The sequence below is a fragment of the Cyclopterus lumpus genome, chromosome 4 (genome assembly GCF_009769545.1).
Source record: "Cyclopterus lumpus isolate fCycLum1 chromosome 4, fCycLum1.pri, whole genome shotgun sequence".
NCBI lineage: Eukaryota > Metazoa > Chordata > Actinopteri > Perciformes > Cyclopteridae > Cyclopterus > Cyclopterus lumpus.
The window spans coordinates 23,771,768-23,785,486 of NC_046969.1; the positions used below are offsets into that span (position 1 = coordinate 23,771,768).

The 13,719-nt window shown below is 49.8% G+C and overlaps 1 protein-coding gene and 1 non-coding gene across 2 annotated transcripts; both read right to left on the reverse strand.

The window, feature by feature from the left end:
* Window positions 1–7,171: 7,171 nt before the first annotated feature.
* LOC117729430 lies at window positions 7,172–9,629 on the reverse strand. The gene is made up of 6 exons (XM_034530449.1): window positions 9,575–9,629; window positions 9,201–9,478; window positions 8,607–9,055; window positions 8,186–8,513; window positions 7,854–8,099; window positions 7,172–7,762 (listed from the first exon to the last, which is right to left on the reverse strand). The coding sequence occupies exons 1-6, from the start codon at window positions 9,627–9,629 to the stop codon at window positions 7,172–7,174; spliced, it is 1,947 nt and encodes a 648-aa protein (XP_034386340.1).
* Window positions 9,630–12,088: 2,459 nt separating this feature from the next.
* LOC117730200 lies at window positions 12,089–12,194 on the reverse strand. The gene has a single exon (XR_004609425.1). It is a non-coding gene; the product is annotated as a U6 spliceosomal RNA (small nuclear RNA).
* Window positions 12,195–13,719: the final 1,525 nt, after the last annotated feature.

Here is a 13,719-nt window from a genome sequence, read left to right on the forward strand (position 1 = left end):
GGCTGGCCACGCTGCAGGGACGGCCCAGTGGGTGACCAACGTGGGCAACGAGCACGGACAGGTGCTCATGTCGGTCCTCACTGCAGCCAAGGGCTCCGGGCTGAAGGAGATGACCTCTGGGCTGGTCAGGCGGTACCAGCAGGCCGGCGAGGAGCCACCTGTGGTCCTGTATGTGGACAGGGACTGCTGCTCCATCACTGGTGGTTCAGCAGCAGCCGCTCTGTTCCCAGAGTGGACCCGGCTCGTGGTCCGGCTGGACACGTGGCACTACGTGCGGAGGCTGGCGGCGATGGTCACCACGGAGAGCCACCCTCTCTATGCCCACTTCATGCGGCGCCTGTCCATTTGCATCTTCGTCTGGGATCCAGAGGACGTGGCCCTGCTGAAGAGAGCCAAGGAGGCCGAGAGACCCGGGGCCTGGAGCAGGGTCTCCCTCAAGGAGATGGCTCGGCACTGTCGCCGCCGCACACGTGGGGCACAGGAGACCGAGCGTCTCATCGAGGAGGCCCTGGCCCACTTCAAGTCGGCCAAGGACGCCATGGGCATCCTGCTGCTGGACCAGGAGAGGGTCAAGGGTATCTGGAGCACCCAGCGCCGCCACCTGCAGTGCCTCCAGGACCCACCTGGGCTGCAGCTGTACACCAGGACTGGTCAGCTGACCCGGGGAGGAGTCAGCCTGCCGGTGTACCGCTGCGCCCGCGGCTCCACATCCTTGGAGTCGTTCCAACTCCACCTCAACAGGTTCATCCCTGGTAAGAGTCTGAAGCCTCACAAGTTAATGTTCTCTGAGAGTCTGTCCTCTTCTCACCTCACGCTTCTCACCTCACTCTTCTGTCGCGTTCCAGGAACCAGTGCCAATGCTATGCACTTCCAGATCTACCTGCTGGAGGGCCTGACGAGGTGGAACGAGGACCGCGGCCGTGCCTCGGTGGGGCGGGGTGGCAGCCAGCTGCGCAGCTACAGTAGCAGAGACGTGCACTGTGTGAACCAGCTGGCCCAAAGCCTCTACGGGATGCAGCTGGTTCACAGCTACAGCCGGACTCTGGAGTACACAGGTACCTGCTGAGGGAGAAGCTCAGGGAGCTGCCAGCAACTTTGACTGTGTTTTTAATTTTGTTTTCTGTGCTACCACAGGCGAGTTGATCGGGGTCAACTACCTGTTCTCCCAGACCGGCCGGGTGCTGCAGGAGCTGCCGGAGGACCCCGACGTCCCAGAGGAGGAGACGGAGGAGCAGGAGGGAGAGGAGGAGGAGGAGGAGGAGACGGCGGAGGACTTTGATGAAGGGGTTTATGAGGGCTTTCAGGAATTCCTGTTTCCAGACACAGAATTCCTGTTGGCCACCTCACAGCCCCGACCGCCAGCTGGCCTCCAGGACGCCTCGGAGCAGGTACGTGATCCTTTCTCCATCACCTCCATCCTCAAAGCCACATGATGAATGACGGAGGACTGTTTTTCTGCCCTCTGTAGGAGTGCGTGGGCCCAGCCGGCTTCCCCGGGTACCAGCATGTTCTGAACCTGGCCGAGCGTCTGGTGGAGCTGCGGCTGACTGGTCGAGTCACAGTGGGGCGTGAGGAGCAGCTCATGGCCTTGTGGGAGAAACTCCCTGAGGGAGACAAGGGCCCTGTGAACTACCCCCCACGTTACAGGGACCAGCTCACTCAGGCACCCAACGACACCACTGTGGGTGTGGAGAGCATGAGAAGGTAAGCAATATTAGGGTCTGCTTGTAAAGTGAATCTGAGTTCAGGGGCTCCTCTGACTTCCTGTTTCTCTGCAGATGTCTCCACAGTCAGGCCAGCGGCCGCTCAGCAAGGCCCGACGCCAGCAGGCTGGTGGAGGCCGTCTGCATCCTGCTGTGTCGGCTCCATCCTCAGAGCTGCTCGCTTGCCGGAGTTCGGATCAGCCGCTGGTCTCTGATCCTCAGGAGCTACTGCACCATCAGAGACAGCGTGCTGGATAACCCGACCCTCCGAACAAAGCTGCAGCTCTTCGAGGTTAATCAGAGGACGCTCACCCAGTGGTGAGTATCACACTAAACTAAGAGGTTTACTGTAAAACAGCTACATCTTCAATGTGTTAATCCTGTATGAAATCTAGGTACAACTGGAGGAATGGGAACCAGGAGGGATGCGCCCTCCAGGCCGATGTGCCATCCACCAGCGCTCCTCTGGTGGCACCAGCCCCAATACTGCCACCCAGAGAGAGCCCACAAGGCCTCCCCCTGGACCAGCCCTTACCAGGCGTCTCTCAGACCCCGGACCTGCCAGCAGCTGCTCCCCCCACCACTGAGGCTGCTCCTGCTGCCATCGCCGCCGCCGCTCCTCCACATCTGCCCACAGCGGAGGCCAGCGGGCCTCCTCCAACTCCTCGGCTGCCCAAGACGACGCTGTGGAAGCGGAAGCAGCTGGACAAGAGGAGGCAGGAGGCGGAGAGACAGGGCCAGGACTTCAAAGTGAAGGCGCCCTTCTCCTGCACCTGCAGCCTCTGCAAACAGCCCAAAACCAAACAATTTGGTCACAGCCGCTTCCACAGCAAGAAGTTAAAAACAATGTTTCACTTCTGCCAGAGATCCTCCGGGGGCAGAAGTGTGGAGGACTGGCTGCAGGAGAAGAAGAGAGAGGAGGAGGAGAGGTGAAGTGTGGGGGGTTTGGTTGGGTGAAGTGAGGTTTGGCCTCAAGACATTTTACAGTCACACAGCAGCATCAGCATGGATCAGCAGCAGACCCAGGACCAGCAGCAGACCCAGGACCAAAAGGTGAACAACAACTCTTTAATTCCATTTATATCTACTCTAATATGGGACTGTTGAGGAGCAGATGGTCCTTTATACTAAAATAAATAATGTGTGTATCCTTCTTATTGCTTGCAGGGATTTTCAAGCTTCTAAGAGGGACCTCCCTCTCCAGGACCTGCTACCCCCCTCAGCTGGAGGACTTTAATACGAAGCCGCGGGTGCAGAAACAGCCCTTCTCCTGTCCTCAGTGTGGGGCGTCCATTCAGACGCCTGAACACTTCCCATACAAGTGGGCCGTTTACTGTGAGGTCACAGCAGAGGATGGGGAGACTCTGGAAGACTGTCTGAAGGACCGGGGAGGTGCCCAGGACCACCATTTGGCGCCTCGTTGCCCCCCCCCAGGGAGAGCTTCTGCCAGAACCCAGACCCACTCGACAGAACAGTGAGTGGCTGACGGAGAAGAGAGGGGGGGTCACCAGCAGCGAGAGGAAGCAGAGGGAGATGAAGAAGAGGAACGCCAGGGCCAGAGAGAAGAGGGACAAATTAAGGGTAAGGTTCACCTGATGTGTGGATATAACATGTGATGTGTATGTATGTGATATATAATTGAACACAAAATCTCCTCTTTCTCCTTTTGTTCCACATTTCAAAGGGAACATCCACCACAGGGTCCCAGTCGTCAGCAACGAGGGGGGAGGACTGACGGCTGTCGTTGGACTGCAGGTGTCAAAGCTAGGTGTCGGTCAACAGGACTCTGATTGGCTGACACCAGAAGAGAAGCCAGTGGAAACTTTTCCATTCTCACAGATGCTGACAGACTTGTCTTAACATTTTAGGAGATATTTTGGTACGTTAGCTCTGCTCTGATTGGCTCTTGTTGTCTCTGAATGTGAACTTTATTCCTTCTTGTTTTGTCTTCATGCAGAAATGACAGACCAGAGGTCTTTGAGAGAGGAGATTCGGAGGTGGAAGGCTGACCCAGGTCCTACAGCCCTCCTCAATTCCGGTTCAAGAAACTGTTTTGGCCTCCAGTCCTCAACGAGAGGAGGAAAAGGTGAGTCCTTATTTAAAACACAAATTACACTGAATATGTTCCGTGTATGCATTTGTATAAACCTGTGTGTGTGTGTGTGTGGATTTGTTCAATGCAGCCGGACAGGGCCAGCAACTAGAGGACCAACAGGAGGAGGAGGCAGCAGCAATATGCACAGAGATTATTTTGGTAAAGATGTATGTGTGTGTGTGTGTGTGTGTGTGTGTGTGTGTGATATCTAATATTTGAACATAAAAACACCCCTTTCTTTTGTTCCACACTTCAAAGGGAACATCCACCACAGGGGCCCAGTCGTCAGCAACGATGGGGGGAAGAGGAGGCCGAGGACTGATGGCTGTCGTTGGACTGCAGGTGTCAAAGTTAGGTGTCGGTCAACAGGACTCTGATTGGCTGACACCAGAAGAGAAGCCAGTGGAAAGTGTTCCCATTCTGACAGATGCTGACCGAGTTCAACTGAACCACGTCTTCAACTTTTAGGATATTTTGGTACATTTGCTCTGCTCTGATTGGCTCCTGTTGTTTCTGAATGTGAACTTTATTCCTTCTTGTTTTGTCTTCATGCAGAAATGACAGACCAGAGGTCTTTGAGAGAGGAGATTCAGAGGTGGAAGGCTGACCCGAGGTCCTAAAGCCCTCCTCCTCAGTTCAGGTTTAAGAAACCATACACTGAATATGTTCCGTTTGCTGCTGTTGTGAGGATGCATTTGTATAAACCTGTGTGTGTGTGTGTGTGTGTATATTCGTGCAGGGGGCCAGGAGGCAGAGGACCTGCAAGTCCTGTGGCCAGAGGTCGACTTGGGTCACAGCATCCATCTGCCAACAAAGCAGACCTTTTGCCAGGCCAGTGGCCCCCAGAAAACATCGGTGGAGCAGTGGCTCACAGAGGTCTGAGGAGGGCTCTCCTCCAGAGCTCTGCACCAGGCCCGGGTCGACAGGACACGCCAGTACAGGCAGAAGCTGGACGTGCATGAGCTTCTGAACAGGAAGAGGAGGCAGCAATATGCTCAAAAGACATATGGGGAAAAATGAGGACGACAATTTGAGTTCATTTAAGTTTATATTTGTAAAGGTGTGTGTGTGTGTGTGTGTGAAATAAAAAAATGTATCTTAAACAACAAACTCTTCAGTTGCTTTGTACATTAATATTTTCAGATTGAACAGATTCAGAGTGCTCCTTCTCCACTTTTGGGCCCATAGTCACTGGACATACTTTTAACGAAGAACAATTATTTAAAGTTTCAAAAGTTAACAAATCTCTGTACTTTATTTTGATAGCTAGCAGTTTTTATTGTAATCATTGTTCAAGTTTCAGGAACATTTTGGGACTGTTTCAGATGTGTGTAATGGTGGAAGAATAAATGTCTGACATTGCGTGACATCCCAGTAACGTTGAGGTCCAGGTGAAGCAGAAGTTAGAGAGCCCTTAACTTCTGTTCTGTGTCGTATTCACCAGTGAAACTGAATATTTGAGCTGTGTAGTTACAATCCAGATTGATTGACGGTTGAGGGGTGTTGCGTGACACGGAGTTTCAGAGGACTGGCTCCTCACAACTCCCTTGTCACTACATCATTGGTTGAAATTGGTTGGTACAACTTTACTTTAGCATATTTACTTTGAGAAAAAGAGAAGATGATTGGAATTTGATAGAAAAATACAAAGAAAGTGACTTTTTATTATGCGTGTATTATGAAATAACTGCAATATTACCAGGGGATGTGATCTTAAAGGATTTCATCTCCACTTCAACGTATAAACACTAATGTGCTCCAACACGTGGGAAACGCAATCTTACGGGGCAGAAATATAGTCTCATTTATAAATTGTGCTTGCTGTAAGCGACCGTACAAACAAATGTTTTCTTCTTTGTTCCTCTAATGAATCTGGAACGACAGGCTCGTCTTCTGGTCACAAAACCTCTAACGAAGGTCTTTCATGACCTTCTTGACCAACTTCTTTGAATGTTTGAAGAGGCGCAAAGCTGCACCAATAGGGAGTCACCGAAATTGCTAGAATTTTACACACACACACACACACACATGGGTTTTTGACGTAGAACAAAGAAATCCACTAAACTTTAAGGGCATTTCAGAACCTTCTCTGCACAGACAGAGGGGCTTTTGCTGGCCCAGAAGGCCCCTGACTCTTTTGCCTCCTCCCCTTTTTCGCAGCATCAGGACCAGCATCAGCATCAGGACCAGCACCAGCACCAGGACCAGCACCAGCAGCAAGGGCTGTGTGGCCAAGAAATAATAAAGCTTCAAACAAAATGAAGATTGTAAAAATGTATTTATAAATAGAGCAAAGTAATAACAACAAACATTAGTGATAAATGAGTAATACCAAATAAAAATGATTAGAAAGGAAAAACACAACCAATCAACATTAAAAATAAATAAAAACAAAACAAACAAACTACCATTTACACAAATGTCCTTCATCGTCCCCCCTTATGTTTTTCCCGCATCTCCTCCTTCCACTCCTCCACAGTCTTCCCGTCGGCCGTCGCGCAGTAGTAGACCCCATAAAGGTGAGTGTGGCCAGTTTCAATCCTTCTGGCCTGGCCACACTTCCTGCACAAGTGGTTATATTGTCGTTGGGTTTTGGCCCTGGGCTGTGGCCCCTGGCCGGCAGCAGCAGCCTCGGCTGGCTTCCTCTTCATGTAGGCTGTGGTCCGGGATATGGATGGTCCAGGAAGAGGAGGCTGACCGGCAGGAGCAAGAACAGGGTAAAGGTGGGGGTGAGGGGGGGGATGGGCGAGCCCCCCGGATGAGGGTCCTGGCCCGGATGGCTCAGACAGTACGTCAGCTGGATCACCTGACCGGGCTGCTGCTGCGCTGGTGGATGGGGTATCGGGCTGGAAGATGGTGGGGTCCTCCACATCTTCACCCTCATCCTCCTCTTCTGCCAGCGACTCGATGGCAGCAGCAGCCTCGTCCGGAGTGTCAGGGTCCAAGCTGACGTCCTCAAGCACTTTCCCAGTCTGCTGGTACAGGTACTCGACTCCGATGAGCTCTCCTGTAAACACACAAAGTATTTAATAGCTGCTGCTCTTCCTCAGTGGAGATGTTGGAATAAAGGGTTTTCCCGTCACTTACCCGTGTACTCAGCAGGCTTGGTGAAGTCCTTAACCGGTTGACGACCAAGCACCCTTTGGCTCTTCTGATTAAGGACGTGCTTGAGGTGCCCACTGTAGGAGTGCAGACGTCCCACCTTACCCTCAGCTGCAACCGGTGGCGGTGAAGCCGCCGTTGCGCGGTCCTCGTTCCACCTCACCAGTCCATCGACCAGGAACGCCTGGAAATGTATCCCGCTGGCTCGCGTCCCTGAGGAAGCAGGTTTAAAAAATAAATAAATTTAAATGTAAAAACTAAATCTATTTGATCACAACCTGTTCGAAGAGACACGAGTACCTGGGATGAACCGGTTGAGGTGGAGGTGGAAGGACTCCAACGACGTGGAGCCCCTCGCGCAGCGATAAACCGGCAGGATGACTCCGCCCTTGGTCAGCCTGCCGGTCTGGGTGTACAGCTGCACCCCTGGTGGGTCCTGGATGTAGCTGAGATGGGGCCTCTGCGTACTCCATATGTCCTGCATGCAGAGAGCGTCGAGCAACGGGATGTCCAGGCTGTTGCGTCCTGCTGGTCCGCCGAAGGTATCGAGGAGATCCTGTATGAGGAGGGTCGACACCTCTGCCCCACGTGTCCTCCTCCGACAGTGGAGCCTCCATTCCCGTTTGGAGATCTCCTCGATCACCTCGGCGTCACTCAGGCCAACCATCCCACGCTTCTCCTCCAGCTCGGACCGCTTAGCCTCGGTGAGACGGCGGGCATCTTCGGGGTCGACCTCGAAGATGCAGCGAGACAGCTGCCCCATGAAAGTGGGGTACAGCTCGTGGGCCTCAGTGGTGACACCTGATGCGAAGCGTCGCATCAGCTGGCAGATGCTGAGTCTCACCACGAGCTGCTCCCACTCCTGTGAGAGAAGAAATATAATGTGGGTTAAAAGTCTGTACCTGTTTTATATTACCGATACAGTTTTAGTATCAACACTGTCGGTTTCACACCTGGAACAAGTCAGCTGTCTTCGACACGCCGTCTCTGTTGCAGCAGTCGCGGTCCACGTACATGAGCTGGGGAGGGGGTACCCCGGCGAGTCGGTACCGCCTCATTAAGCCGGTCGCCATCCTGGACAGGCCCCCGGTGCCCTCGGAGCAGGTGAGGACGCTCATGAGGACCTGCCCATGCTCGTTACCGACGTTGGTAACGCAGGTGGCCGTGTCAGAGGCGGCACCAGCGAGCTTCTTCGTCACCTGGAGAAAGAGTTGAGAAATGCTAACGTGAGAACATAAACACATCCGAGGTGTCAAAGCAGCTGGAAGAAAAAAACTCCACTCGCCTTCTTAGTGGAATCCATCTTTAAGATGGACCCGAAGGTGGAAGTGATCCTGGCCTTGTACTCATCCAGCCGCGACAGCACATCGTAGGTGAAGACCGTCATCAGCCACACGGGTGTTGGTACAGGGGGCATCTCGGGTGGTGGTGGTGGTGTCTGCCCCCTCGCCGAGTACAAGGCCAGGAACTGCTCGCACACGCCGAGGTACTGGATCGCTCTCCGCATCCAGGTCTCCGAGTGCTGCTCGCGCAGGGTGTTGTACAGCCGACTCGCACTGTTGCCCAGAGTGCGAGACCTCAGCTGTACAACCACCCTCAAGTCACAGGACAGCCTGCAAAACAACAGCACAAACACGTTGTCCAGCTTTGTCACCACAGAAATATCAAACTGGATGTTCAGCAAAGATATTAATTTCATGTCTTACTTGTACGTGAGTACAGCTGGGAACTGGCAGCTGTACTGGGGGGCCAGCTGCCGGATGATGCCCTGCGACCACCCTCCGACCTTCTTCTTACACCGACGGCACTCCAGGTACTCGGTGGCCATGAGGTACCAGCCGTCGATGTCCAGGACCCTCCGGATGGTCCTGTACAACCCAGCCTTTGTCATGGACCCAGTGCACAAAGGCTGGGGGCATGTCAGCTGCTGATGCCAAATCCGGTGTGGCATCCAGAGGAACAGCCGACATGCAAAGAAGAGATCGGGGGATGCGGGAGGCTGGCTGTAGACCGGCCGGGTTTGGGGAGGTGACCACCAGAGATTCAAGTCGCTGATGAGGCGAGACCTCCCCGAGCTGTCCCTGGTAAACAGCACCCGACTGATCCACTGCTGCTGCTCGGCAGAGAGAGCTGCCCGCCAGGACTTAGGCAGCAACTGATGAAACAAACATACGGGACAACTTAATACTTCAGGAGGGCAGCAGAGACACCTGAGGCCTCATATGTGTGACAGACAGACTCAGTTCAGCACTGTTGGCAGGCAGTGTTGAAGAGAGGAAGGCTGGACCGGGCAACTGCACCTCTACGGCACCACGAACAGCTGCAGGGGGTGTGGGAGGGAGGGAGGTGACAACGTGAGCGGTGTGTGTGGAAGGGAGGAAGGTGGCAAGACGACCAGGAGCAGGGGGTGTGGAAGGGAGGAAGGCTGGACCGTCCCCTTCGTCCGGCGTGGCCTCCGGCAGCTCCTCGTCTGTGGATTCATCCCGGACAGGAGAGTCACCAGCTCCAGGATGTGGTGCTGAGGTGGAGGCAGATGGAGGTGGAGGGAGGAGCGAGAGAGGGGCCTGTACATCTGAGGCTTAAAGAGAAATAAAAGCGTTCAGTGAGATGAAACAATGAGCGTTTTGTGTTTAATATTGAGAGACAGACACACATTGAGCCAAGCTGCAATTACAACTAGAGGAGCACAGAAGGAGGTGAAGAGAGAACGGTGAGACCAGATCAGACATGATGAGGGATGCAGGCAGCAGAGTAATTCAGGGGATTGAGGGAAAGGGTGGTGAAGGAGCTGTTACTCTACAGGTGCACCATTAGTGATGTTTAGACCGACAGGTGGGTTAGTGATCTGAGATGAGCACCAAGCAGACATCAGCTATTCATTCTATTCATTCAACCCAAACTTACCAGTCGTCTCCTCCTCTGACTACAGAAATGTTTGAGAGCAAATAAAAAGGGTCAACGATGAATTCAAGTATTTCTGTTATTAACAACTTGTTACCTGAATACAACTTGACTTTGTACTCACATTTCTCCAAGTCTACGAGCGCCTTGACCAGCTCCTCATCCAAAGGCTCCTCAGACGACCTCGAGGAGGACGGAGCAGCCAAAAAAGGACTCAAGTTGGAGGCTGTAAATCACATGATGAGAGAGAAGAAACAGGAAATAAACAGTGCTCACAGGAAGTTCAATAAAGATGAATTAACTCTATAAGTTAGGCTGGACTTGCCTGGACAAGCAGGCTTAGGGGCCACCATCTTCTTCCTGAAAGTTGGATGATCCATCTAAACATAAAGAGGAACATTAGCAGTAAATACTTAAGAATAATAAATGATGATGAAGATCATGTGACACTTGAGATCTTGAGATCTATAATAAAACAGGAACAGTTACCTAACAGTTTTTTATTTACTCACATCAGTTCGTAATTAAATCATTTTTATCAGACAATTTACTTAAAACTCTCAAAGGTCATTACAACTCTACTGAACTGTTTACTTAGACACATATGAATAAAACGGGTTCATTTCTCCTGACTCATAATGTATAATTAAATGATAATATCTAATATACAGTGGAGGGCCGTCAGGGCCATTAAAGCCTTCTCTGAAGGCCTAAACAGAATCACAAAGTTATAGGTATTTTATACATTTTTAATTTAATTTAATTTATTTTTTATAATTAAAAGTTTTTTTCACAAATACACTACATGTATTATAATTATTTTCTCATTGCACAGACAGGAGTCTCACGTGTCCCTCTGGTATTCCTCATGCATAAGGTAGCTGCTTAACAGCATCGTTATCCAATCACATCGCATGTTAATGGTCACGTGGGCCGTGTGACCAATCACCCGTCCAGGCTTCTAGAAGGCCCTCTCAACTAGTTTAAAAGGGCTTTGTCTTCCAAGTATTTAAACTGTATAGCTGGGAATGCCTTTTATTTGAGCGGACATTTTTTTTTTTTTTTTTACATCTGCAGTAGCGTTGTGTTAATGTGTCTCTGGTGTTGTTTTTATTATATAGTTAATTATGTTCGTTACTTCTGATGTTAATAATATTTGAATGGATCGTTATATATCAGTGTACAGTGTTTTAGTCCGCCCGTTTTTGTTGTAAATAAATGTGACTGGTTCTTTTAAGAATTTGTTATTGTCCTTAATTGTCCTTAATTAAATACGTTGACGTGACTGCGTCACTTTATGGGTCCGCACTCTGCAGTTATTTGTAGGTGTTGCGCTTCATGTAACAACGAAACAAATTATAACCTGTAGCTGTGACGTCATAATGAGGTGATTAAGGTATTTAGCTCTAGTCGAGGCGGCACAGAAGGCCTGGGTCCGAAATGCACGGCCCGCTACTGATAATATATAATAACAAGTTAATAACACTAACCACGTGAATAACAGGTTTAGACAGCAACACCGTCCGCTGGTTAACACAGAGTCTTAATTAATAGAGTCTCGTTATTAACGGACGAACTAAGTCACTAAGTCAGGACTGTCACACACTAACAAGAGCCCTTATATGAGCGCAGCTACGTTAGACACTCGTATCCAACAGCAGTTAATAAGCACGTTATTGATAAAGTGTCATAAAAGAGAAAGGTTTGGGACTCACGTGTCACGCTTTTCAGGTCGCGGAGAGTAGTGTGCGCCGCGAGGCGAGGATCCAAGATGGACGCTCCAGATTGGGAAAATGGGACGAGCGAGCCCTCTGATTGGACGGGAAATTAAACAAATGGAACAAATGAAACAGACTTAAACAGATAAAGAAACAGAATATTTTATAAAGAATATGGTTCATTCTTCTCTGTGGGGGGAGGGGGGTCACTCCCACCCACACGGACATGACTCTGTGGCCTCCTCCCTTCTTGACTGCATCAGGACCAACGAGGGCTGTGTGCTGTGGCCATCATCGACAACCTCTCCCCACAATCACACCGTAATGGCTACATATAGACACTTTACTACAATGTTTACACTTTTACGTTCAATCTGAATCACAGAGCTCCAGCAGACTGTCCTCTTGACAGTGCTCAGACTCGGCGCCACCGCCGCAGTACCGGCAGCGGCCACGGCGGCGCTGTTTCACCCAAATATGAAGAAATCACACACAACATTTACCAAATCATAAAGAAATCACACACAACATTTACCAAATCATAAAGAAATCATAAGCAAATTAAATCATAAAATAAGGAACGCTTCACGAATTTGCGTGTCATCCTTGCGCAGGGGCCATGCTAATCTTCTCTGTATCGTTCCAATTTTAGTATATGTGCTATCGAAATAACACAACCATACAATGTCTCTGGGGTGTATATAACGGCTTCTAGCCGGGAAGAGGTTTGCATGAGGGTACGGGAGCCCGGGACCACCTGAGGGAGCCGAAGACTAAATGCCTCTCTCTGGGCAGGAAACACAGGTCTGCTAACTGCCTGTGAAGCCCTGAACTGCATCCGCTCCAGAACCTGGTCTTACCCGGTCCGACCCACTGCAAGTTCTGCCCGCCCGCCCGCCCTGCTGAGGAACCCAAGAGGCTGCTGGGAAATCTAGGCGTCTACGTCAGAGGGTCACAGCTCCGCCTGCATTCCTGAGACGGGGCAGGAGAGAGAGAGAGACGGGAGGACGTTTGAGGATCCACAACGAGACACCAGCCTGAGGACAGAAGTGTGTTTTAAACAACTAGGACTGTTTCGTATTCTCTATTTTCACATTATCTGGGTTCTTACTACTTCGGGTTTTCATTTGGAAAAAAAACACCGGTGCAGTTAAAAAGATTCTCACCAGCAGGTGTCGCACTGTGACCGGTGTGTGGAGAGAGGGGCGCTGTGGTCTGCCTGCAGAACGAGGGAAAGTACTGCATGAGACACATGAGTAAACAACAACAACAACTGCTGCTGCTGCTGCTGCTGCTGCTGGGAAATCGCCAAACCATACTCCATTAAGCCTTTACATCTGTAATGATCATTTGGCATTATTATATGTTACAAATGCTTAAAACAGTGTGTAATAACAATAAAGTAAAGAAACGTATCTGAATTTTCATCAGGTTTCTCTTCATAAACAATTGTAAATGAACATGAAGAACACTTTTGAGATTTTGAGAAACAATAATAATACTATTATTTACAAAGAAAACACCAAGGGCATTACCGTAAAGCTCGAGGAGTTACGGTAGTTTGAATTATGCACGTCGCTTTCTAAAATTCCCCCTCATTGTTTATTGTCTTATTCCTTTGTATTTATTTATTATTATTTGACGTCATTTATTAAGTGTATTTTGCTCTAATAAAAATAAGTCTTGCAATCTGCACTTTGTTTGAAGCTTTATACGATTTTAAATACAAGCTCTACACATTATGAGAGAAATGGTGACATGAGAATGATAATAAATAACTGAACAACAACATCCCCGCCAACGGCAAAGAATGGTTTTAGGGTGTTTATTAATAGGTGAACAAACAGTGAAGAGGATAAAGTAGCTGGACAACTAAAAAACTAAATCTGCACATCTGTCCTGGTCTCCTCAGCTGGACTACATGAGGTCATCAGCCAGCAGTGGGACAGCCTGAGCTTCATGGTCTAGTTGTTCAGTTATTTATTATCATTCTCATGTCACCATTTCTTTCATGTCACCCAGCCTCTCATCATTTTGCTCTAATACAAATAAGTCTTGCAATCTGCACTTTGTTTGAAGCTGTATACGATTTTAAATACAAGCTCTACACATTATGAGAGAAATGGTCACCATTTCAAGACTTATTTTTATTAGAGCAAAATACACTTAATAAATGACGTCAAATAATAATAAATAAATA